This window comes from Coenobita brevimanus, chromosome 6 (assembly GCF_032717465.1).
Source record: "Coenobita brevimanus isolate Jiangsu-jjx chromosome 6, ASM3271746v2, whole genome shotgun sequence".
Lineage (NCBI taxonomy): Eukaryota > Metazoa > Arthropoda > Malacostraca > Decapoda > Coenobitidae > Coenobita > Coenobita brevimanus.
Genome location: NC_136959.1, coordinates 41,183,894 through 41,210,794, shown reverse-complemented (window position 1 = coordinate 41,210,794; position 26,901 = coordinate 41,183,894). Strand labels below are relative to the sequence as shown.

Genomic DNA, 26,901 nt, shown 5'->3' with positions numbered 1-26,901 from the left:
GAGACAGTAAGGATGGGAGAAACAGGAAGAGGGAAGAATAGACACAGAAAAGGAATAATAGCCATGAAGCAAGAAGTAGGCAGCACTAAATCAGACGAATGGATGATGGGCGTCCCCATCCACCACCAACGCCATTGTAATGAATATGTTATCATCTGCAGGTTCCTGTGACTCGCACTTAACGCAATAAAATCATCTGTCGTCAGCCGGAATACAATACAGTACTAGACTTGCCCTGACCATGAGAGTTACCGTTGCCAATATTAATACTTTCAGAATAGAATACTACAGTAGACTTGTCCCTATCGTCAGACGGTTAATATTACCAGTATGAAAACGTCCAGGCTCATATGAACGCACACAGTTGAATAAAATCGTCAGGCGTCGGCTGGAATACAGTACTTGAGTTCTCCCGACCATGAGAGAGCTAATAATAATAATACGTGATAGTGCTAATTAAGAGCAGCAGAAAAACTACCTGCAAATTATGTCTCTCAGGCTGCAGTGATTCAGTCTTGGCTGAATAAAATCTCCTGGCCGTGGCTGGAATACAATACAAGAGTGGTCCTGACGATGAGAGTTTTATCGATACTAGCCATGATATCGGCAATTCAGGGAAGTGTATGACCTACTGTATTATCTATTAGAGGCAATGATGGATCGTGGGGACGCAGAGGCTAAATGTCACATCTAATTATACTTTGCCCTGAATGTGATCTTGTCTTTGGTGGAGGCCGCTGAGATGGGGCGGCCGTGGTTGTGAAATCTGCTGTGCTAATTGCTTCTGGTTGTGGTTGTGGTAGGGCCTTGTGGTACTGGTTAGTTGTTGTTACTGTTGTGGTTGTGGTAGTGGCTGCTTGTGGTTGTAAGAACTACCACTAAGGAATAGAAATTTCACTTGCATAAATAAAACAAAGCGTATGTATTGTACTACAATACTGTACACTGTCTGAATCTCTAAAGGAAACTAATTGTGTTACCCAGTGCTTTGTTACTTCCTCCATTATCTACGTAGGAGGAAAATAATCACAAGATCATTTTTCTATTATTCAGCTGAGAACGAGTCTAACTGGGGCCTGAAGCCAGGAACTTGTTCAAGCGACATTTAACGCCTCAACTGTATTGTAGTTGACCTCATCATAGCTCTGTTTGAAGAAGATATCATTGTTGCATTTGACAGGAAACGTTGGCCGCTAGCTTTATGCCCATTGAACAACTACTATGTGGAAATATTTATCAAAAATTGTGAAAAGAATGTATGATACTGGATAGGAGCTGATGAAAAGGCTGTGAGTTATTTGCAGCTGGTATGCCACTCCGGAGCGCACAGTGGTATCACTACGAAAATTTGCAGATGTAGTTGTAACAGCGAATCTCAGACTTGTAGAACAGTGATAATAAAGGTAGGATATTTGTTCACACTGTACACAAGTAAATAAAGTAGAACCAAATTTCCTATTGGAATGTAGTATCATATTTTGTATCGAAATTGCGATGAGGGGAGGTGAGGCCAGGGCAAGGCAGGGCAGGGCAGCAGCCACACATTCGACCTTTAACACATGACCACCTCCATCTAGTACCACGCCTCGCTCATTCCAGGTCAGCCACTTCTTCTGATTTGTTTGAGATAGTCCCCCCCCCCCTCTCTCTCTCTCTCTCTCTCTCTCTCTCTCTCTCACAGGGTGACGTCACTGCGGCACACCAAACCAGACCACACCACCACACCTTCACCCTGGCTACTACTAGTTATACATTGGTGTTTTAGACAGTCTCTTCCTGTTGGTTTTTATTATTATTATTATTATTATTATTATTATTATTGTTGTTGTTGTTGTTGTTATTGTTGTTGTTACTAATGTTATTCAGTGCTCCCGATGTTGTTGCTGCTGATCCTTGTTATGTTCATTATTTTTTGTTATTGTCATTCACATTTAGATAACCAACAGAGGTGTTTCATCTTTACATCTTTTAATTCTTGGTCATTCATGTATTCAGTCATATTGGGAATGTGAGTTCTTTTAGTGTGGGTTGTCGCGGGAGGCTTTGTGTACCGCTATGTGCTGGTTGCGCACAAGCCTGTTATTTTCCGCATTAACATGTTAATTTCTAAGATATTGCGCATTGGCCAATACAGTTCTGTTAAGTTACTTGTATTTTTAGCAGTTTTTTATATTACTGTCTTTATTTCTCTTCCTCCCATTCTCCCTCCTCATTTCCTTCACTTTTGCTCCTTTTCTCTCCTGATCTCTCCTCCTTTTCCTATTGTTTTTCTTTTCACGATGCATTTGTCGAGTTTCAAATAGTCGTACGGTTTCAGTTCGTTTCTCTAACTCATCCTAATTTTATTTTAATGACTGGCTTCTCTTTCTATCATGTTCCGTCTCTCTTGTCCCTTATGTCTTTTTTTCTCCGTTTCTCCGAACACCTTCCTTCCCACCTATTGTTCCTGCCTTTCCTCTCTCTTTCCCTGAATGTAATAACTCTATTTCCATTTCCTTGCCATAATATCTCTTCAACTTTCCTCGTATTCTTCGCCTTCTTTCTATCTTTACTGTCCGTCCTCTTCCTGTCCTTGCTTTTTCATTTCCTCCCTTCCCCTCGCCTTCCATTTCTGTGGATATTTTTCTCTCTCTGTTCCTTTTTTAAGTTCTGTTTATTTTTATTCCCCCCTGTATATTTCGCTTCTCATTACTCCTTTTTTTTTTTTTCTTTTAAATTCCTTCCCTCTCTCCCCTGTCACCCTTCCCGCCCTTCCTTCGCCTCCTCTTTTACATCCCTTCTCTTCTTTCTTCTCTCCTCTCCATTCCTGTTCTCTTGCTCCTCGCTAACCTCAGCTCTCCTCTGAGTACATATGGTCGTTCTCTATCCTCTCTTGTCCCTTAAATTCTCCGTCTTGCCCTTGCTACTTTGTTTTCTTCCTCATTATTATCTCCTCCATCATTCATAGTCCCGCCTGCTTTCCTTCCTCTTTTTATTTCTCCTCTTCCCTTTCCTTCTTTTCGTATTATTCCCATCCCCTTGCTACCTCCTTCCCTACTCCTCCTTCGCTCGTGTCTCCCTTCCTTCCATTCTTTCTCTTGATTCCATTCTTTTCCCCTCCTCTCCCTTATTCATCCCCTTCTCCATCTTCACTTCTGCGCCTTAACCACTCTCCTCTTCCCGTCCGTCTTTCTTTCCTTTTTCCCTTAATATTCTTCTATGTCTCTTAATCTCAGTTCTTCACTTTCTCTCTTCTTCTATTCTTCCATTCCTCCGGCACTTCCTTCCCTTCCATTCCTTACATGAGTATTTTCCTCCTTCCATATTTCCTTCGTCCCCCCCCCGCCCTTACTCTCAACCATCCTTCCCCCTTCCCCACCTACCTGCCCATTATCTCCCCTTCCCTTGTTCCTCCTCCCTCCTTCGCCTCCACCTTTTCCTTTTATAACCCCTCCTGCCTCCTCAGTCATCCCTCCCTGTCAATCTTCCTCCTTTCCTCCCCTCTCCTACTTTCCATCCATGTGCTTTCCTCTTCCCCCTCACTCTCCTTCCTTGTCCCCCTCCCCCACCTCTTCTCACGCTTCTGTGTATAAATTTTTATTTCCCGTTTCCTTCCCCCCCCTTTTCTTTTTTTTTCTTAGCTTCTTCCTCCATTCTCCTCCCTCCATCCCTGTCCCCTTCAACATTCCCCCTTCTCACCTTAGCTTTTCATATTCCCCACCCCTACCCCACCCAATACCCCACCCTCAACACACACACACACACACACACACACACACACACACACACACACACACACACACACACACACACACACACACACACACACACACACACACACACACACACACACACACACACACACACACACAAGCTCGAGCGCGCGGCGAGAGAGAGAGAGAGAGAGAGAGACAGAGAGAGAGGGACTTTTCATGGAGTAAGATGGACAACCAAAGTCATCCCTTTCTCATGCCGGCTAAATACAAATTGTAAAGGAGGGCGTGTAAGGAACTGAATTTTAAAATACGGTTTTACCTATATGTCTGTGCATCAGGTCTGTCTGTTTGTTAGAGGTATGATACAACATGATCTAAACTCTGGTCACATGAAAGGGATCACGACCATCACCAAGTCACAATGTCCACCACGACTGCGTTTCCAACCCAGACTCAAGGACGTATGATCAAGTGAGAGAGAGAGGATAAATGACTTTGGAGGCACTCCAGAGTAAGCCATGTACCCGCCGATTTACAAATGCTAGTGTCTGTTTCACTAGCAGGTTGGAACGAGGCAAGGATAAAGAGATGCTGGGTTGTATTCGAGGTGATTTTATGGGTTTCCTAGCAGTACCTCTCAGCACCACTCGTATTTCATTGATACAGACTATCGGTATAAAAATAAAATAATTCGCTAAGGAAAAGGTGTTGCGAAGACTCCTATGCTACCTAGAATTCTGCCTTTTGTCCAGAGGTCTCGTGGGTCGCTCGTCAAACGAACCCGCATGACTTCAATTACTATTAAACCCTAGTCAAGCCACATGACGTATCGACCAACCGTTACCACTGAATTCCAAAGCACGGAACACAACCACCATCAGTGCGGTAAAAGGCAGGTCACCCACACCCTTCACTGACCAGCCTACAGTACAGGAGGGTGATGTGGAGAAACGTAAAGACAGAATTTTATTCCTGATCGGTTTTGCTAGTAAGTTTCTCCAGAGGAGTAATGAGTTGTCCGTAACTCGTGTGTCTCAACATCACCCTCATATGACCATCCTGATGTCTTTCGTTCTCTGCAGCAGCCTTCGGTATTATTACGGGTAGGGCGGGGTGGGGCGGGGCTGGTGTGCGGTGAGGGTACCCTTGTGTCCCCGTCCCCCCCCCCTCCCTGCCCACCGCATTCACCTTTCATCGCCTGTCCCTCACCTGCTTCACGTCGAAGTATGAAATGTCGCACTGAGCAGTTTGCAAAGATTTTGTACATCTGCAGTTGCATGTGCGTACGCGCGCGCATGTGTGTAAAATTAAAGTGTGTGTGTGTGTGTGTGTGTGTGTGTGTGTGTGTGTGTGTGTGTGTGTGTGTGTGTGTGTGAAATTAATGCATATAGTATATAATTATCACATTTTTCTTACACTTGACTGCTGTAACCTGCAGTTTTTTTTTTCTCTCTCTCTGGTAATAACATCGATTCCAGGGGAGAATGGCTAATAATCCGTACGGAACTTTTGGTATCCATGTATTATTAATCTGCCAAACCATAATTCCTAGCTCTGATTTCGTGGCTGTGTTCCTGCAAGATATTTTTGGAGATGAAAATGCTGACCTTTCCGTTGATCTGCAGTTGTTTCACATTTACTTCTTCCTTTGCCAATTGGAAGATCACATGTCTTGATTTGGTCTTCAGGGACCAGACCTGCCTTGAGAGCGCTTGTCTTGGCCTCCTCAGCTCGATGACTGACGTAATATTTGCATTGTTCTTGCTGCCACCGCATTATTTGCAGTAACTTAGGAGAACGCCATAGCATTGATGGAACTGCTGAAAATAATCTAAAAGTTATCAATCCTCCCTGGTCCGGAAAGTCTCTCACGCTGAATAAAATCATCTAGAGAGAGCTAGAATAAATGTAAAACCATGACCTGGTGGTGATTGGTAAACACTAAGGAACTCTCATGTCCTTCTTAATGTTTCGGTCAAACAACATTAGCGAGTCTCGGTGTTCGCTTGTGTAAAAGCAATTACGCCTTTTTAAAAACTTTTGCAAGTTACTTCTAAGACAGCAGCAACATTGACATTACGTTCAGTGTTGATTTTCCCGTGGCCACCGCTTGTCGTGTTTGCCTCCCTGCCAAGGCTCATTACGGCCAAGACTTCCGCGTTCTTCCTCCGGCCAAACTTGTCTTGGTAACATTTGTCACTTATTACCGACATGTCCGAGGGTCGTGTTTTAAGTGCCATTGGAAATTTCTGAATACTATACCTCTTCCACGGCGATTTATTTTGTGTATTACATTTTAAAATTCTCTTTAATGTTATTGTTCGAGGGAGCCTGTGGACGCCTATACCACGCACAGCACCAAAATTGTATAATACTGGAGACAGTTTGAGCTACAACGGATTTAAGTACATCGTTGAAAAGCCTGTGAAAACGTTGTACGCGACACTTAAGTGAAGTTTCTCAAAATTCGCCACCGTGTTACAAAAATAAAGAGATATTTAAAAAAAAATCCCCACATTGATTAAAACTTATCTTCGACGAACCGATGCGCATCGTTGAAACGCTTATGAAAAAGTAAGAGGCGGTACATAAGTGTTTTCACAAAATTTACCATCATATTCCTGAATAAAGGCCTGTAACGTGAGACTGGACATCAAAGCAGAATAATCTATGATACGTTTAAGTTTCACCGGATTTGTGCACATCCTTGGAAAACGTTTGAAAAAGTAATAGTTCTTACCAAAGTGATTTTTCTCAAAATTTACCATTATACTTTTAAAAGTAACCAAAGAGAGCCAAACTGAGCACAAAAGTATATGTGCTCGCCAGCCTTTAGCATGAAGGTTCAAAGCCTCTATACTGGCAATGTAGACATTCTGAAATAAGATGGATCACTGCAAATGGTGTATTAATACCAGGCAAGTGGGATGGCACATTTCTTCTTTCAGGTAAAATAACATTAGTAAGCTTGGTCGTTTGAACACTTATCATACTTCCAAGTGTGGACGCCTATAACGTCATATATCGAGTTTTAATATCGACATGGTGTGTATATAGATAGATAGATAGATAGATATAGATATATAGATAGATAGACAGATAGATAGATAGATGTAGATATAAATATAGATATAGATAGATAGATAGATAGACTGACTGATAGAGAAAGATAGAGATAGGTAGATAGATAGAGAGATAGATGGATGGAGAAAAATATAAATATAATACTACACGTCAGAGAGGAAAGTGACGGACGTGTCTTAAGTGTGAAATTACACCCAGTGAAACAGCTGACAAACCTTTTTCCTGGATGTATAATGGGGTGAAGAGAATTCATAAATCATGAGAGGAAAATAGACAAGTTTGATGAGGTAACAGGAGAATACCCAATGAAACGTGACACACTTCCTTTCACTCTCCTTCAGTCAAACCGTCGACTCACTGTCTTGAATAACAGAGTAATAAAATAATCCAATCTGAATCATCACCACTGACCACACGATCTTGCTCTCTCTCAATTAACCAGTGACCGAAAATCTGAATTTGGGTATTGTTTCTCAAGTTTATGAGTGACGTGACGTGGGAATGCTTGTACAAACAGTGAAACTTGGAACAGAGGTTGGACGTTGTATGCAGCTAAAAATAAAGGTTATTGGCCTTTTGGCTGATATATACATAGTGTCGATTGTCGAGTTAATCATATACTTTCAAAGCAAACTCTTATTATTTCTTATGTGAGATAACTTTTATGTATCACTGTGAATGTTCTAATCTGTTCAGGAGAGATGGCTCATTCCCTCCCTCCTTCCCACTCCCCACACCTTGGCCTTTCTTCCCCCCTCCCTACCCCCAGCTCCTCGCCCCTCTACCCTCTCCTGTTACATTACTTCTAGACTGCCGCCATCGGAATGGGCACATAACTATCAAGTAACTGAGTGTTCACTGTTATATCTGAATCCTTCCAACGAACAATTCATGTAATTTGAACCATATAATGACTCAGTACTATACACTTCCTTAGTTTTGGTGAAGTATTGAGTCCAAGGCTTTCGCATGAAATTCAAAACTTTTTCAGTCTTACTTTATCTTATTATTATTCACAGCCTTGACCGACAGTAGTATGGTGGTGCCTTTTTTTTTTTTTTTTTTTTTTTTTAACCAACAAAACGCTAGCGTTGATAATGTACACATCAGCGCAACATGGCCGTCTCACCACCACCACCAAGTCTGTATCGTTGCTCAGCCACCACTAATCGTGTAGCATTACCTTGACCCTTACCACACACTCATTTGTTGAACTAGAGCTTATTCATTCCAGACGCCGCTGTTTCTATGCAAGGAAATAAATTCTTTTGAGGCTCTTATGGCAGTATTAATTTGTCAAGTTCCAATTCATCCCTTGTCATTTTTTATAATACCTCTGATTCCATGCAGTGGGAGTACAGCCTTTTAAAATTATTTCCTGCCTCCTGATATTGTTCAGATTGAAAATTTTTAACTGGGCGGGATTAGCCTTTTCGTTTTTTCTCCTCCAGGCTGAATTAGATAGTCTGTTAGCAGCAAAATAAAGATAACGTAGTCGGGCAGAAGGGATTAAGCATGCAACATATGCCTCCGTTGTCTTCGCTCCTTCGTGATGCGTCTGAGACTATTTTTTTTTTTTTTTTTATTATGTTGTGTACTAAGCCGAAAGCGGAAGGATGATTCGCAGAGTTACCGACGGATCTTGAATTTTAAATTAACAGCGAATCGTTAACCCTCTCATGGTCGTGTCATGTCTCGTATTTTATTCCAGTTAACGCCAGACGGTTTTATTCAGCTGAGAGTAAGTATAGGAGCCTCAAAGTGTTGATGCTATCTCCATTAACCCTCTCACTGTCAGGACAACTCTGGTTTTCAATTCCAGCTAACTCCAAACGACTTTATTTAGCTGGAAATAACTCATAGAATCCTGGGAGTGTTATTTCATAGAGTATTTGTCTTGTAAATGCCAGGTCACAGTTTCCGCCTCATTGCCCACCGTGGCAGCAGTGTGTTTACAGACCAGTATTCTCATTAGCTAAGGACGTACATCTTTCTTACCTGTTTTTTTTTACATATATCACGTTGTTAGACAGCACAAAATACCACTCACAGTCCATCATGCCGTCACTGTAATACAGCCCCTCACACACATTAAGTACACAAATCAGTACTGAACTTGTGCACTACGCTGTCACAGCATAGACAATCCTTGAATATAACTTCAACGAAAGATCTCTGGTAGCGACCTATTGAGGTAGCCAGTTACCTGCAACACAGAAGGTTCAGGTCCAGATGAGCCTTGGGTTACAACAATAGCAGCACGTCAGTACTGTCTTGTTTAATGTTTGTATGTAGTGCTGGAGACGGACACTTTTGCCTGGTGGCACCCACATAACTAGGCAAATCCGCTGTCCTGCCCGGTTACCTACATCCCCAGCCTCTACTCTATCCCCAAAAGGAGAATCGAATCGTATATCTATCTATCTATTGCCAGACGTCTTAATCCCGCAAAAGGTGACCACAAACAAAACGCCTCCATGTCGCCGTGTCCCCCGCCATTTCACTGCCCTGCTCCCAGCTCACACACCCCTCTCTCATATACCTCTCCATTCCATTCCTCCGTCTCATCCTTGGCCTCCCCTTCCCTCTCCCCCCCTCCACCTCACTCATATACAGTACACTCTACTCGTCAGTCTCTCGCTCCCCATCCTCTCCACATGGCCAAACCACCTCAGTGTGTTTCTCTTAACGCTTCCTATAACATCCACATCCACACCACAACGCTCCTTCACTTCCTCATTCGTCAGTCAGTCTCTCCTTGTAACTCTACATGCTCTTCTCAAATAACTCATTTCCACTGCTCTCACTCTTGACTTGTGTCCTTCCAACAAGGTCCAAGCTCCCATACGGTAAAGTTGGTATCACAATGCTGTATTGCAGTAACTTTTTCACTTCCGTGCTCACTTCTCAGCTCTTATCGCTACTTTCAAAGAACCAGCAACCTTTCTACCATCTTGTCCTCTTTCAAGCACTTCACCCTCAAAACTTCCATCCTCACTCATCGCACTACCCAGGTACTGAAACGCACTCACATTTTCCATTTTCTTCAATTCACGATCCTCCTTATCCTGCTGTGGAAAAGGAGGATCGTGAACTGAAGAAAAAAAGGGGGGCGGGGGTAACTTCAGCCTGCTGTCCACGAGGTTTACGTTCAGATGGGCCAGGAGCCATAACAACAACAACAACAACTCAGTATGTATGCAAACCACGTTGATATTCGCAGCACTGCGCATGAATAACATTTCATAGAATATTAAAGTGTGATAAACTAGGTTCCTAAGGAAGGGGCATTAGAAATCTTACTCCAAGAATACATCCGACTGGGTCTTCCCGGCGAGGCGTGAACGCGCTGACAGATCTATTGTGTGAATTGCTTGTGGAAAGTCAGCTGGTCAGGAGGAGTCGTATTGTAAGTGGCTTTGGAGGTTTCGTGGTACCTCTTCCTCAGTGATTTATTCTGCACATTGCCACAGTATCCTCTTTTATATTACTGATGAACACTGCGCGGATATTAAAACGATTTAGTCAGAATAAAAGAAAGCTGTGGGTGTAATATAAGAACAAAATATGCTAGGGAAGATGTGCTGCAAAGTTTCCTATCGATCTACAACACGACCCGAGAGTCTGTGTCTGTTGTTTGTTGTCGTCATGGCGGCTCATTCTGATTTGGCCACAGATGATCAGTAAACAATCTCCTTCAGGTTCCTCCCGGGATATTGGCCAAAGAAATTTCATGTTTGCTATAATTTCATCATCTCAAAAAGTAGTCTTATGAGAGTAGTCGTAAAGTACAGTATATGTGAGAAGTCAACTGTATTTACTCAATGTTTCATGTACTGATCACGACATTTCTAGAAAATTATCTTGAGTCACTTTTGAAGTTTTACTTTGTAGGCAGAGTCATTTCACAATTTACCTGTGTGCGTGTGTGTGTGTGTGTGTGTGTGTGTGTGTATCGCGGTGCTTTCGCTTGTTGAGTGTCATGGGCTTCACTGAGTTCAGATGTATACAGTAGTGAATTCTCGTGGTCAGCATTAACCACGTCACTCGCAGTACTCCACCAGAGTGCTTTTATCCCACACACCATGAATTTTACACCGCCATACTGTTTGATCTTAATCTTTAATACCACTTACTGACAACTACCAGGCTCTAGTTTTTGTTTTTTTTCCTGCAATTACGGTCTTGCGTTTGATACCGGTACTAGAAACTGAAGTTGTTGATTGCGTGAGTGTGTGTGTGTGTGTGTGTGTGTGTGTGTGTGTGTGTGTGTGTGTGTGTGTGTGTGTGTGTGTGTGTGTGTGTGTGTGTGTGATAATGATGGTTTTATATTATATGATTATCAATTATTATCATTCACTGGCTACCAGATCAGACTCCTGCGCCTCTTTCAGTGACTTGGCTAAACCGTACAGGCGAACAATTCCATCCACGCCTACAATCAGGAACAAGACTTTGCCTAGTATTGTACCTTTTCTGCCTTTCACTTTCTTCTGCTGGGTAATATTCCTAAACCGTGGGAGTCAAGTTATGTTCCTGCACATTGACGATTTCTCTCTCTCTCTCTCTCTCTCTCTCTCCCTCTCTCTCTCTCTCTCTCTCTCTCTCTCTCTCTCTCTCTCTCTCTCTCACCTTGGGAGAAAGTAACTAAGTGTGAAAACGAACTTTTGCCCCAGAGCGTATCAGTCTGGCGAGGAAATGTATGCCCCCGATCTCCCCCCCCCACACACAATCACACACACACACACACACACACACACACACACACACACAAAATCGCCACTGGAGGACCCTTGCTTTAACGACCTGGAGCACATGAACCAAGAAACTATACTTATGCGGACGCGTACATTGGCCGGGTTAATTAGTGCTGCTTGTTGTGGCTGGCAGGGTGTTGGGCGGGAGGGAAGGGTGGAGAGGGTTTGTGTGTTCCGTGGATTGATGGATGGGTGGGTGGGATGTGTGTTGGGTGGGTGTATGGATGGGTGGTTGCAGAGGTGAGGGTAAGTTTTGGTGCATAGATGTGTGCGAGGTTCGATAGAATGGGTAAGATTTGGTGAATGGATGGTTATTTGATACAAAGATTAGGTGAAATATTATTATTGTTTCCTGTACACCAGGAAATCATTTACTACGCTGGGTGGTAACCATATAACCAAATTTTGGCTCCTGGTGGTTTAGTGGGTAATAAGGTGCTCCAATCGGATTGAGCCGGTGAAGGTTTATATCCAAGGGGTGGTTGGGGTATATTGCTCATGTAATGCCACTCAGGGATGAGTGAGGCTGGTCACTCTCATCTTAAATGTCAGGACCAACTTTCCTAGCCCCGGGCTCCTACGCTCCTCATGGGGCAACGTAGGATTAGGTGATGGATGGATGGATGGATTATTATTGTTTTTATGGATGGGATATACAGATGAGTAGGTAAAGGGGGTGAACTAGTTAGATTTACTAGATGAGATAGTAGGTTATATTGCAGGTAAGTGGTTGGCAGGCCGAGCGGACGATCAGTTAGTGGGTGAGTGAGTACTATGATTGTTAAACTCCAGACACCTTCTTTTTTTTTTTTTTTTTTTTTTTTAAGATTTGAACATTTAAAAGGATTTAATGAGGTCAAAAATGTTCAGACTATACAAACATATTTTCTGAAACATGTCAACACGATTCCTGGAGTTTACCTGCTCTTGCGAAGAGAGTGGGACAATCATCTCTTTGAGTAGCAGAGATTTTTTTTTTTTTTTTTAACTGTCATATATTCCCTGGGCTTACTGGCTACTTTTAATGAAAATAAGAATGGTAGTAGGTAAGGTAAATGGACAAGGAAAGATGTAGGATGTGTAGAGTGGTGATATAAGCGTGACTGTTGGACTGCTGAGAGACTGGATGAAAAAGTTATTAGTGTGGGACGACTGGAGCGAAGGGTTAATTGGTGAAACGGGAAGTTAAATGACTGGCAGGAATAAAATATGAAGGAAAGAAGATGGAGAAATTTGAAGTTGTGGACAGACAGTGTAAATTATAGGACATAAAGGATATGAATAAATAAGGACCGAAATTAAAAGCGAAATACAGTAAATAGGTACTGGAAAGTGAAAATATGAGTAATGAAACAGACCAAATGTAAATGTGTAGGACAAACAAGGAATGTAAGAAATTCAAATCGAAGTATATGGCCGAAATAATACGAAAAAAAAAAAATGTTTGAAAGTGTGGAAGATGAGAATAGGCATAAATGCAAAAAACAGTGAAGAACAAAAACGAAAAGCTAATAATGACGAGAGAAATCATCAGATGATACCAGTTACGGGAGAGAAGGATATGTAAACAGGGAGGTAAAGAATAATGGACACAAAGGCACACACGACCTTTCAACCAGACGTCTTATTTTTTTAAATGCTGAGAAACTTCTTAATATCTGACATTCATTAACTGTGTATGTAATTATGTAACCTTGTATGTTTATATCTAAATAAAGGAGGTATAGTGGACTGCGTGCCAGGGTTGAGGGTCAGAACAATAAATCAAAACTGAATGTTACATGGCGAGGTCAACTCAGACAGAGTTTATCTGATTTAGAACAACTTGGTAGAATGGTTGAAGATAGAGTGTGAACGACGGGGCTCGATTTTGAGAACAGTCGATGAAAGATCAAGGTTACAGGGCAAAGTCAAAGTTCGACCCATGTTTGTCAGTGTGTGAATAAAACAACTAAAGCAGTATCGGTCTGATTTAGACAGTACTTAACGGAAGAGTTAATGGCCTGCAAAGAGGTTGACCTATCGATTTTTATAACGAGAGAAAAAGGCACTGCCACATGACAAGTGGAGTTTCATCAAGTTTGATCTGATTTGGACAAAAATTAAAAAACGAGGGGGTTTGATTTTGAGAATCATCAGTCAGTAGTCAGGGTCACAGGGCAAGGCCAAAGTTATCGGCATCTATTGTGCTAGGCTTTGTTAAGTTTCATTTCAGTCATACTTTTCCTTGACAGTTTTATTCACCTTACGCGAGACTCACAGAACTGGTAATGTTGGATTTAAACTTTATTGGCCTCTTCACTACTGGAAGATTACCTTAAGGAAATATCGACTCTTGGTAGCATAATGGAAATTAAATTGGGGCATTAAGCTGAAGGAGGTAAAAGCCAAAGGGGCATGCTAAAATAAAACGAGCATGTTACCAAAAAAAAAAACTAACAGAGGCAAGTAGACAAGGTTCTCATAAAAGCCTAAGTAGACGAACTGTAAATACTCTACCAGTCGCAAAGCAACAGACACATGAAAACCTAAAAACACAAGAAGACACAAACACCCACAAAAACCTGAATTTTAGAAGGGTCAAAAAACTACCCCCTCCCCCCAAAAAACCACAAAAATCCTAAAGCTCAAAGCCTATCACAGAGGCAGCTAAAAAAAAAAAAAAAAAAAAAAAAAAAAGCCTCTCGGAGAAACTAGAAACACAAACTTTTCCCCAAAAAAATTAAGCAAAAGAAAAACTAAAACACAGACCTGGCAACACAAGCCCTGTCACAAAACACTAAAACACAAAGCCTCGCACAGTACAGAAGAAACTACCGGTATAACAAAAAAAAAAAAAAATCTGAAACTAGAAAGGTATTACTAACGAGAAAAACCGTATCAGAAAGAGGTACCACAGTCTCTCAAGAAATAAGTACAAAGCACAGGATGTCACAAAAACCTGTCACATAAAGCAATAACAGGAAAGTCTATCATAGGATCATAATAAGAGAAAACAGGATAACAAACAAAATTAAGAAAAAGATATTAATAAAATAAAAAGCCTCATTAATAAAAACCTAAGGAATCAAATTAATGGTTAGAAGTATCGTTCTGGCCGTCCGTCATCTAAGCGGTAATGAGGCATTGAGGTGGGGCGGGTTCGACAATAACAAGGTTAATCGTGGCGTCTGGCCTGCTCATTATCCAGTTATCCCGCCCGACACACTCACAGGATTGGACTGAGTGGGAGTGGGTTAGGTGGGTGGGTGGGTGGGAGGGTAGGTGAGGGAGTAAGTGGGAGGGCAGGTGGTTGTTAGAGATGAAAGGGTAAGTGGAAGGAAATAATATATGATTGGGGACAGTTAGTTACAGTGACTCACACACTCCTGCCGGACTGGTCGGTGTGGAAGTGGATCGGGTGGATGGGTGAGTGGCTAGATGGGTGAGACGGAAAATCGAAGGTAAGCGGGAAGCTAGGGAGGTGATGGAGTAGATGGAAGGGGATGAGGAAGAGACAGTTTTCATGGTTAGTAAGTATTCCGACACACGCTGAAGCAGAATTGATTGTTGCCGAACGTGAGTTGAATAGAAGGGTTAGGAGAGTGAATAGATTGACTGATTAGTGATTCACAGATACAGGCGAGATGCATGGATGGACAGCAGGTGGGATGGGTGGATGGATGGATAGGTGAATGTACAGTAGGTGGACGGATGAATAGGTGGTTAATACTTGTAGATGTAGGTGAGGTAAATGGGTGGATAGCAGGCGGGATATCTGGGTGGCTGAACAGATAAGTGGATCTGTTTAGATGAAAATATGGATAGATGACTGATATATGTAAGTAAATAGGTGTATGGCAAGTGGAACAGGAAGGTGGGTGTATTGACAGTAGGTGGATGGGAGGGTATGTGAATATAAGCTGAAGAAAATGTGGTAAGCAACTAAATGCGTGCTAGTTGGGGAGATGTTAATGTATGTTTTGGTAGGTACTGCATATTGGCATGAACATGACATGATAAGCGGGTGGGGTGTAGACGGTTTGTATGTACTGTAGGTAGGCAGGTTGAAAATTGCACTATCTCTTTATCAGCTCACTCAGCTAATCTCAAGACATGACAGTTTTGAGTAGTTCGAGTGTAACGTCGTTAAATAGGTAAGTAGGTGGGTAGGTAGGTAGATAGATAAATAAACAGTTAGGTATATAGGTAAGCAGGCAACACACACACACACACACACACACACACACACACACACACACACACACACACACACACACACACACACACACACACACACACACACACACACACACACACACACACACACACACACACACACACACACACACACACACACACTTAACTCTTTAGCCCTAGGACGCCATACTGTATATGCGTTTTTCCTGGTATTTCCTGGGTATTCTATTCACTTTACGATAGACTTTTCGAATTTGAGGGGTTAAATGCAGCCAACATTGTCTTCCTAAATTTAATAAACTCGTCTAGTGGTAGCAAGAATAGAAATAGATCATTGTAATGAAGGAGTTAACACTACTGAACACTCAGATAAAATTCAGAGGAAGCATTTTACAAACTACTGTACCTGAACTCTTGCGTTACAGGCATCACACTCTCTAAAATATGAAAGGCCTTTTTTTTTCGATTAATGCTGACTTTTTTTATTTTACGTGTCGCAGTTTTAATATCAGCCTTGAGAGTTTGAAGTGTCAGTTAATTAAGTTTAAAGTGAATTCATCTCCTACCAATTTCCCTTGACTGCACAGTTTTTCAATCTGGCAACATTTTTTTTTTTTATATATACGTCACTCGCTTTTATGGCGTCTGGGAATAAGTTATCAAAGCCCTCGTTTTATTTTTGATGAATATTTTTTATTGTTACTCTAGTGTCCCTGGTTAAAGATTAGCTTTTGGTTGCCTCCCACGTCCATCGCGTGTCACTTTCTTCCCCTTGCTCTTCTCTTCTCGCCAACGCCTGTCTGTCTGCCTCTGTCTGTTTCAGTCTCGTTCTCCTCCTTCTCGTTCTTTTTTTTCCCCTTCTACTTATCCTCCCTCACTTTCTCTTCTCCTTTCTCCCTCAGCTTCTCATTTTCTTTCTCCTCCCATTTCTTTTCTCCTTGTCTTCTCTTCTTGAACAAAGGTTGCCACTATCTGAGCGTCTTATAGCTAAATTTAGATATATTTATTCCCATTTAGGGACATTTTAAAGGAATCTTTGCCAAGTTTAACAATGTTAGCTTGTCTCTTTGCGATTGTTTACAAACTTTTTGGCTTGGCGACTTTCTAATAACTTTTTGAGGTCAACCACAGCGACCTTTGAATCTGTTTTTGGCATCGCTATTCGCGTCTCTTCTCTTCTGTTCTTTTCTTGACTCTCTCCGTCTTCTTTTTTCTTATCTTTTTTTCTCTTATTTCTGACGACTTAAAGGAAACAAAGGAATCGACGAACTACCAGTTTCATAATATGCAAAACCATCTTAACACTGGTGATGAATTTTCATATTTTGATATCTATAAAACTACAGTAGTTACATTTTTATTATATTAACAGCCAGCCATCATTGTTTTTTTATCTGTCACTGTAAAACTGTCCCTCATTTGCATTCAGTGCAGCTATTGTCTTCAAATTTTATGAGATCAGTTTGGCGAGTTTTTCAGGTGTCTGTCAGGCAAGGTGTGAGGCCGGTGGCGCGGTGGTGGTGCGGTGGGTAAATGTAGTGGTGTGGTGGGTGAATGTGATGGTGTGGTGGGTGAATGGGGTGGTGTGGTGGGTGAATGGGGTGGTTTGGTGAGTGAGGTGGTGTGCTTGATGGGTGTGGTTGTATGGTGATGAATGAGTGTGGTTGTGTAGTGGTTGTGGTGTGTAAATGGTTGATGTGGTAAGTGTGGTGGTGTGATGGGTGAATGCAGTGATATGATGGGTGAGTGTGGTGGTATGGTGGGGGTGGGGGAGTTGTTACTGTTGCTCAACCCCTTTCAACCCTAGCCCAACAGACCCGTCAATCGCAAGTAAGTAGCAGCCCCTATGAGGTCGTCCCATATACGTACGCTCCTCACAGCGTATTTGTTGTGTCTGCGTCCTAGCGTGGCCTTTGCTGTACAGTGCTCTGTGATGTGTGTTACGTTGTGCTGGCCTGTTGTACAAGCGGGACACGTGTTATCGGTGATTCCACCAAACCCGAATCTAAGCTGGTAACTGAGGAGGGCCGGGTGGTGAAGAGGTGGGTAAGCATGGCAGTATAGTGACCTAGTTTGGTAGTGTGGTGCTGTGGCTGAGTGTGGTACTGTGGTGGGTGAGTGTGGTGATGTGATGGGTGACTGCGGTAGTGTGATGGGTGATTATAATGATATGATGGATGAGTATGTGGTACCGTGGGTTTTGTGTGATGGCGGTCGTGAGTGTGGTTGTGTGGTGGGTGAGTGTAGTGGTGGTGTGGTGATGCGTTGGGCGTGGTGGTTGTGGTTGTGGTGGTGGTGAATGTTATTGTTTGGGGAGTGGGTGTTGTGGTGGTGTGAAAGACTGATTAGTTTAGCCAAATCTTATTAGGTACTGGCAGTTTGGAGACAGTGTATTAGCACTATTTACCGGAACTACTCAGCTGGGGGAGGTGGTGGCTGACTCGGTAGAGGCGGCCTGCAGTCCTAATGGACCCAGGTTCAAGCATTTGAATTTCATGAAAACAGACTTTCCTGATCTACCAGAAGACCCGCCGACATGTAAAAGTACCCCCACTAATACCCATAACCATTCCTGTATGAAACAGCCTTAGCATATATTCAGTATGGAAGGTGAGTGTTAGCGCCGAAGTGGTGATATGTGGAGGTGTAGGAGGGCTACTGGGCCTTGGGATAGGTCACTGCCCCCGAGAAACTGGCCCTGAAGCCTTTGCACAGAGTCGGACACACACACACACACACACACACACACACACACACACACACACACACACACACACACACACACACACACACACACACACACACACACACAAAGCGCGTTTCTTGCATCAGAGTGTGCTGTGTTCTGGGGTAAGTGCAAGTGAGTGGTGAATCGCGTTGGTGCCTTAGTGTTGGCATGTGTGAGTGGGATTACGTATAAATGTGACTGCGTCTGAATGTGGTAGCATGATGGTCTGAATGTTGAAGCATTTGCGTAAAGCTGTGAGGGAAACGTTACCTGAGCATGGCTGAACGTACTATCGACCAAAAAAGTATCCATACCATAGTGACGCGAGTCATTCTGACACAGCGGACGACAAAATTTGGAAAACCGATACTCGCTCTACTCATTGTGGAGTCCTGCGTTCACGTGGGTAAGGATACTTTTTTGAGCGATAGTACATGTCTGAGTGCGGTTGGGTCTGAGTGCAGTGATAACTGAGTACGCTGATCATGAATACTGGGATTTATGTATAAAACCTTCAAGTGTTTTTTTATCCATAGTGTGGCTGTCTGAAAGTAGCTGTCTCGAGAGTGTCTGTCAGAGTGTGGTTGTCTGAGTATGATTGTCAGTGTGGCTGGCTGAGTGTGGTTGTCTGAGTATGACTGTCAGTGTGGCTGTCAGAGTGTGGTTGTCTGAGTATGATTGTCAGTGTGGCTGGCTGAGTGTGGTTGTCTGAGTATGATTGTCAGTGTGGCTGGCTGAGTGTGGTTGTCAGAATGAAGCTGTCTTTCGAACCTAACCTAACCTAACCCAGGACGCTATTAGGTAGGACTAAGACTGGCAGAATTCAGTGTGGGAGAGATTAGGGTGTGTTCTCTAGGGTGTAGCAGGGAGGCAGGGTGAGTGAGGTAGAAAGAAGGAAGAGAGTGCAGTAGAGAAAAGGGGAGAGAGAAAAATGAAAGAGGCAGAAGGAAAGAATGACAGGGAATAAAGGGCCAAATGAGATACTTTAGTCAGTCAGTAAGTCAGTTTTATTTCACCTTTAGGCGGTATGGTGTACACATTGTAGATTAATTTGAAAATGAAAAGACAGAAAATTTCCAGTGCGACAGCTGAAAGATTATTTTGTGTGTGTGTGTGTGTGTGTGTGTGTGTGTGTGTGTGTGTGTGTGTGTGTGTGTGGAAACGTTTGTTAAAAGAATATATGAATGTGTTTCCAGCAACATTTGAAAAAACACATTGAAAAAATAAACAGCCAATGATCTGGTAATTTCTGGCATTTATGAAGATGAAATAAAAATCTAATGATCATAATGTTATTAAAATGACATGAAGGGAAATCACAAAAAAAAAAAAAAAAATACATTGCAAAGTTGCATTAAAATGGTGACTAACCTTATTATAACCAGATTCAGGAAATTAAGGCTGTACGTAAAAAATAAGTGGAAAGTGAAATAATAAAACCTTTACGATGAGACTGAGTCAGGCTGGAACGGAGGGAGAAACTGGTTGAAAGAAAGGGAAGAAAAGTGGAAGAGAATATAGAAAAATGAAGTATGCATTAGATACATACATACGAGTACATACATACAAACATACATACATATAAACATACTGTACATACATACCCTGTATACACACATCGAGAAGGATATGCACATATGCCTCGAAACACGGGTAGACAGACACAGATAGAGAGAGAGAAATACTATATATATATATATATATATATATATATATATATATATATATATATATATATATAGAGAGAGAGAGAGAGAGAGAGAGAGAGAGAGAGAGAGATATATATAGATATATATATATATAGATATATATAGATATATATATATATATATAGATATATATATACATATATATATATATATATATACTTGCATACCTGTAATAATGCACCGAGACAGGCAGACAGACCGAAAAGTCAGACATGGGCTGGATCAACTGAATGTGCAGGAGCCGTCCCGAGAGATTTGTAATAGGGTAATCATGTGACCAGACCCTCCTGTACAAGACCTGACTCCAGCCACTCGCATGGACCCTGACATTATCCGGGAAGAGGAGAGGGGAGGAGGAGGAGAGAAGGGAAGACGAGAGAGGGAGGGGAAGGAGAAGGGGAGAAGAATGGAGAGATAGCAGTTGGTGTGAGGTGGAAAAAGAGAGAGCAAAGATTATGGGAAGGGAACAGGAGAGTGGGGAGATGATGGGGAAGGACAACAGCAGGACAGGAAGGGAAAAAAGGAAGGAGGGCCATCTAGGGGAAAGGGGACAACAGGGGAGAGAGGATAGGAACAGGAGAGAGGGGACAACACAGCAGAAAAGAGGGGGAGAGCAGTAAGAGAAAGTGACAGCAGTATAGGAGATAGGTAAAAGCAGCAGGAGAGAGGAAACAGTAGTAGGAAAGAGGAGACAGCAGTTGGTGAAAGGAGACAGCAGTAGGAGGGAGGAGACGGCCATAAGAGGGGGGAAATAGCAGTTGGAGAAAGGGGACAGTAGAAGAAAAGAGGGGGAAGCAGTAGGGACAATGGGGAGGCGAAACAGTGAAAAAGACATTAATCTGAAGCACTCAGGAGGGAAAGTAATGATAGTTTCAGAGAGGAGTTGTTATGGGGTAAAGGAAGGGGAAAGTGCCTTGTGGTAGGGAAGTAATGAGGAGGAAGGGTAGAGCGGGAGAGGGAAGTGAAGAAGGGAAGCAATTAAGGCCGAGGGGAAAGAGAAAGATGAGGAAGAAGTAAAGGAGTGAGGGACAGTGTGGAAGTGGGGAGTAATAAAGGAAGAAGGTATAAGAAAATGGAGAAGTTGTTGAAGAACAAGAGGAAAGAGGGAACAGAAAGACAAGAGAAACAGTGAAGGCTTATGTAGAAATTGTCAGCAGATAGGGGAAGTGAAGGAGGTGCAACGTGGAAGGGAAAGTATTGAGATAAAGTAAGAGGGTAGAAAGAAGTGAAGAAAGTAAGTGATGACATACGAGGGAATGGAGAAAGGAGAGGATATAGTGAAGAGGTTTAGGGGCAGTGCAGGTAAGATGGACAAGAAAAAAGAACGCAAGTCCGTGTTGTATAAACTGAATGCGTGAATCCCTTAATTTTTGACGGTCGTGTATGGAACTCCTGTAATTGTTAACCCCGTCCACACGAGCATACAGTGTCTGCAGACGCAAGCGAGAATTTTGTTCGATGACAGACTCATCGCATTTGTCTGTAGACAGATCAGAAAAATGTTCGTGATTCAGTTTGAGCGAAAACACGAGACACTGTCTGTGGCCAGGGGAGTGACGCTGCTGCCAGACACACGATTGTAAACAAGAGTGCTGCCAGGTGCTAATGAATTAGAAAATATTATATTAAAGGGAAATATAGTATCTATATGAAAAAAGACTGCAATTTTAATAGATACTGCTAAACCTACATACGTAAGCAATACATTATAAAACAATTTGAGAGAGAGAGAGAGACAGAGAGAGAGAGGGAGGGATGCGGTGAGTAGGGGTGGGGCAGGGTGATGTATGTTCATATTTTTTTTTTTTTTTTTTTAATGCGAGGAAGAAGGAACCAAAGGCCATGAGCCCGCATTAACAGTTCCCTCCAAGAGAAAAACAAAATACAATAGAGAGCCAAATTCAAGATCCGATAATTTTGAGATGCCTGGACACACTGCGTTTGAAAGACTGGATATCATAGGCAGCAGGAAATACAGATAGAGGGAGACAGTTCCAGAGCTGACATGTTGCATAAATGAAAGACTGGGAGTAACGGTTAACTCTTGCATTAGAGAGTTGGACAGAAAAGGAATGAGAGTTTGCTGCCAGACGGGTGCTACGCGCCCGTCGTAGAGGTGGAGGAATGCAAGCAGACAGTTCAGAGGAGCAGTGACCATTAAAGTAGCGATAGAAAAGAGATAAAGATGCAACAGTGCGACGAAGAGACAGAGGTTGAAGGGAGTCAGTAAGAGGAGGAGAGTTAATGAGACGAAAAGCCTTTGACTCCACCCTATTGAGAAGAGCTGTATGTGGGGAGCCTCCCCACACATGAGAGTTGTACTCCACACAGGGGCGGATAAAACCCCTGTATAGAGTCAACAATTGTGCAGGGGTAAAGAAAGAGCGGAGTCGGCTTAGCACACCCAATCTCTTGGAAGCAGATTTTACAAGAGATGTAATATGATCTTTCCAAGATAAGTCCTGAGTAAATGAAACCCCAAGCATGTTCAAGGATGATGCAGGATTAAGCTGAATATTATTAAACATTAATGGGTATACCTGTGGAAGATTTTGTCGGGTTGATAGGTGTAAGAACTGAGTCTTAGATGCATTAAAGACAACCATATTATTTTTACCCCAGTCAGAGATACGAGCCAAGTCAGACATTAGGTGTGCCATAGCCTCATCCCTTGTTTCTTGAAGTAACTGTTGAGATGGGCGTTGCGGGAACCGAATGGAAAGGTGAAGGGTGGAGTCATCAGCGTATGAGTGGATAGGGTTAGATGTACAGCTTAGAAGATCATTGATGAATAAAAGGAAGAGAGTTGGTGATAGGACAGAGCCCTGAGGAACACCACTGTTGATAGATCTAGGAGAAGAACGATGGCCGTCTACAACAGCGGCTATAGAACGACCAAAAAGGAAGCTAGCGATGAAGGCACAGATAGAAGGATAGAAACTGTAGGAGGGCAGTTTGGAAATTAAAGATTTATGCCAGACTCGATCGAAAGCCTTTGAGATGTCAAGTGCAATGGCAAAGCTTTCGCCAAAGTCCCGAAAGGAGGATGACCAGGAGTCTGAAAGGTAGGTGAGAAGATCGCCAGTGGAGCGTCCCTGACGGAACCCATACTGACGATCGGAAAGAAGGTTGTGATAGGAAAGATACCTTAAAATTTTTCTATTAAGAATTGACTCGAAAACTTTTGAAATACAGGACGTTAAAGCAATTGGACGATAGTTGGAGGGTTGGGAGTGGTCACCCTTCTTTGGGACTGGCTGAATGAGAGCAAACTTCCAGCAAGAAGGAAAGGTACAAGTTGACAGACAAAGGCGAAAGAGTTTGCCTAGGCAGGGTGTAAGCACAGAAGCACAGTTCTTGAGAACAACAGGAGGGACCCCATCAGGCCCATATGCCTTGTTAGTACTGAGGCCCGTGATGGCAGAAAATACATCAACTGAAGAAATTTTAATGTCAGCCATGAGGAAGTCAGAGGGGAGAAGTGATGGAGGAACAGCACCAGAATCGTCTAAGGTGGAATTGGAGGAGAAAGTCTGTGTGAAGAGATCTGCTTTATCAGTAGAAGAAATAGCTACAGAACTATCAGAGTAGAAAAGAGGAGGGAAGGATGATGAGGTAAAGTTGTTAGAAAGATTTTTGGCAAGGTGCCAGAAGGAGCGGGAAGAATTCGAGTTGGAGAGTTGAGAGCATTTAGTATGGATGAAATTATTTTTAGTAGAGCAAAGAACAGACTTAGCACGATTCCGGGCAGAAAGGTAAAGATGATGTGATTCAGGGGTGGGTTGGCTCCGGTACCTTTTGTAGGCCTTCTCCTTGTTGCGGACAGCATTAGAACAAGCGTGATTAAACCAAGGCTTTCTTGCGTTAGTCAAAGGATATGAGAAAGGAATGTATGCTTCCATGCCCGAGAGAATAACCTCCGTAATGCGCAAGGCACACTCAGATGGCTCACGGTCATGGAAGCAATAATCATTCCAGGGAAAATCAAAGAAGTACTGCCTGAGGGCCTCCCAGTTCGCGGCTCCAAAATGCCACAGACGACGTTTCCCTGGAGGGTCCACAGCCGTACCGGAGTGATAGGACAGGTTAAGGTATAAGGTTGTGATCGGAGGAGCCCAACGGAGAGAAAAGATTAACAGAGTAAGCAGAAGGATTAGTTGTGAGGAAGAGGTCAAGTATGTTGGAGCTCTCTCCAAGGCGGTCAGGGATACGGGTAGGGTGCTGTACAAGCTGCTCTAGGTCATTAAGGATAGAAAAGATGTAGGCTTGTTCACCAGGTGGATCCGTGAAAGGAGAGGAGAGCCAAAGGTGGTGGTGAACATTGAAATCTCCAAGAATGGAGATTTCAGAGAAAGGAGAAATGGACAGAATGTGTTCCATCGTAGAAGTAAGATAGTCGAAGAATTTTGATAGTCAGTAGAATTAGGGGATAAGTAAACAGCACAGATATATTTAGTCAGAGAATGACAGGAAAGCCGAAGCCAGAGTGTGGAGAATTCAGAAGAATCAAGTTCAGGAACACGAGAGCAAGATAAGTCGTTGCGTATGTATACACAACAGCCACCTTTGGCTTTGAAATGAGTATAGAGAAAGTAGGAGGATACCGAAAAGGGTTTGCTGTCGGTTGCCTCAGACAGCTGAGTCTCCGTCAGAAAAAGAAGGTGAGGTTTAGAGGAGGAGAGGTGGTGCTCAACAGAGCGAAAGTTAGATGAAAGGCCGCGAATGTTGCAGAAGTGAAGAAGAAGAGAGTCAGACAGTGGTTCCAGGCACCTCGAGTCGTCACCGGGAGAGGGGCAGTGTTAAATCATATCATTGTAATATTAATCCATGATTGGGTTGATTTCCGTGTATGCATGCACATCTCTTTTTCGTAACACAGGGTCAGTTTGATGCTGCATCCAATGGAGAGAAATATCAGGGTAGCCTCAAGACGACCTTCTGGAGGTATGCTAGCTCTCATATTGGTGTCTTGCTTGATGATGTATGGGTTTGTTTTGGCAAGGAGAGTATGGTAAGTATTGGGGTCCATTCTCAGGTAATTGGTGAAGTCTTTCTTATTCCCCTCCTGCAGTACACGTAGTATGGTCACATGACTTCCCAACCCTTTCCTTTTCATTAACCACTCTTTGCACTATGGTGTTCTATGTGGTTTTGTTCTCATCTTTTTCACGCACAGGGATATCAGTATGCTACATACCTTCCTATCTTTCTTGCGACGCACCATGCTGTAGTTATCGTACCGCTACCACACACGAGTACGTCGTCACTCGTCAGCCAAACCCGCACTCTGCTCCAGCGACCATGACTGGCCAGATAGCACTGTGTGGACAACATTACAACCTTGTCCGCAGACTTTGTCTGCTGACGTACAAAGTCTGCCAGACAGTGTATCCTCGTGTGAACGGGAATTTAAATATCGTCAGAGTGCACCCCACGTTACTGAGTGTAGTGCAGCAGCAATCCAGAATAGTCAATATGCCATCCTCACATGCTTCAGAAATTATCCTAAAAAATCAGAGGGCTGTCTACACCATGACGCTCCCAGTTTTAGTAATACAACCGACAGACCTTGGAGTGAGTGTCCATTCTGATCACATGTCGGGGTACGGAGAGTCGGTTCACAGCCATCCTAGGAGAACAGAATTATAATCAAGTAGAAGGTCTTACCCCGCTTACAGAGCCAAAAGAGGTGGAGAGAGGACGGACAAGCCTGGAAAAGAGATTACATATGTGAGAAAAGAAGTGAAGAGGGACGAAATGAATGTAGGAAAAAGAGAGAGAAATTTATTGGGTTTGCAAGAAGAAGAGCAAGAGAGAGAGGAAGAGCATGACGGGAACAGGAACAGTATGAAGCAAAAAAGAAAGAGATGAGGGAGGAAACAGCGAGAAAAAGAGATAGAAATTTACTGGTGGGGAGAAAAGAGAATATGAAAGGAGGAAGAACATTTAAGGAAAGGAAACAATATAAAGCAATAAAGGAAGAAGAAGGGAGACTATAAAAGAGAGAAAAATACAAAAATTTATTGGGAGAGATGGGGGGAGACTAGTTAGAAAGAGACAGTATGAAGCAGTAAATAAAGAGGGAAAGGGCGAGGAGATGAAAACCTGGAAAAGAGAGAGAAATGTATTGTGGGAGGAAGGGGGAGAGAGAGAGAGAGAGAGAGAGAGAGAGAGAGAGAGAGAGAGAGAGGATGAGATGGGGTGAGGAAAGAGGATATTGAGAGAGAAAGAGAAAACAAGAAGGTAAGAACAAGGTAGGAATGGAAACAGTATGAAGCCATAAGGAAAGAGGAGGAGGGGGTAGGAAGTGAAAGGTAAAAAAGAGGGAAATTTAATAGAGTTGGGAGCAAGAGAGGAGAAAGACAAGATAGGAACAGACAATATGATACGAGAAGGGAAGAGGATGGGCGAGGAAGTGAATGGAAGAAAAAGAGGGAGAAGTTTATTGGACACTGGAAAGAGAGAGAGAGAGAGAGAGAGACAGACAGACAGACAGACAGACAGACAGACAGACAGACAGGGACAGAGAGAGAGTTTATTGGGTTGAGAAAAAAAGAGAAAGGTAGGTAGGCAGGTAGGGAAAGGAGGAGAGAGGGGCGGGGCAGCAGCATGGGAGGGCCGGAGTGGGTCCATTTAGATGATTACACTGCCGAATTATGAACACTCGCTAATTCCAGGCCAGACGTGCACTCATGACGTGCTGCCGCCCTGCCCTGCCTCGTTCTCAAAATATACATGCCTGTTTGTAT

At 42.9% G+C, this 26,901-nt stretch overlaps 1 protein-coding gene across 1 annotated transcript in view; it reads left to right on the top strand.

Moving 5' to 3' along the window:
- LOC145401040 (uncharacterized) overlaps positions 1-26,901 on the top strand; it is a 142,107-nt gene that overhangs the window by 8,097 nt on the left and 107,109 nt on the right. Inside the window, exon 2 of the mRNA XM_080273418.1 lies at positions 25,032-25,096. Coding sequence (XP_080129544.1) covers positions 25,032-25,096 — 65 coding nt within the window. The remainder of the gene's footprint in view (positions 1-25,031; positions 25,097-26,901) is intronic.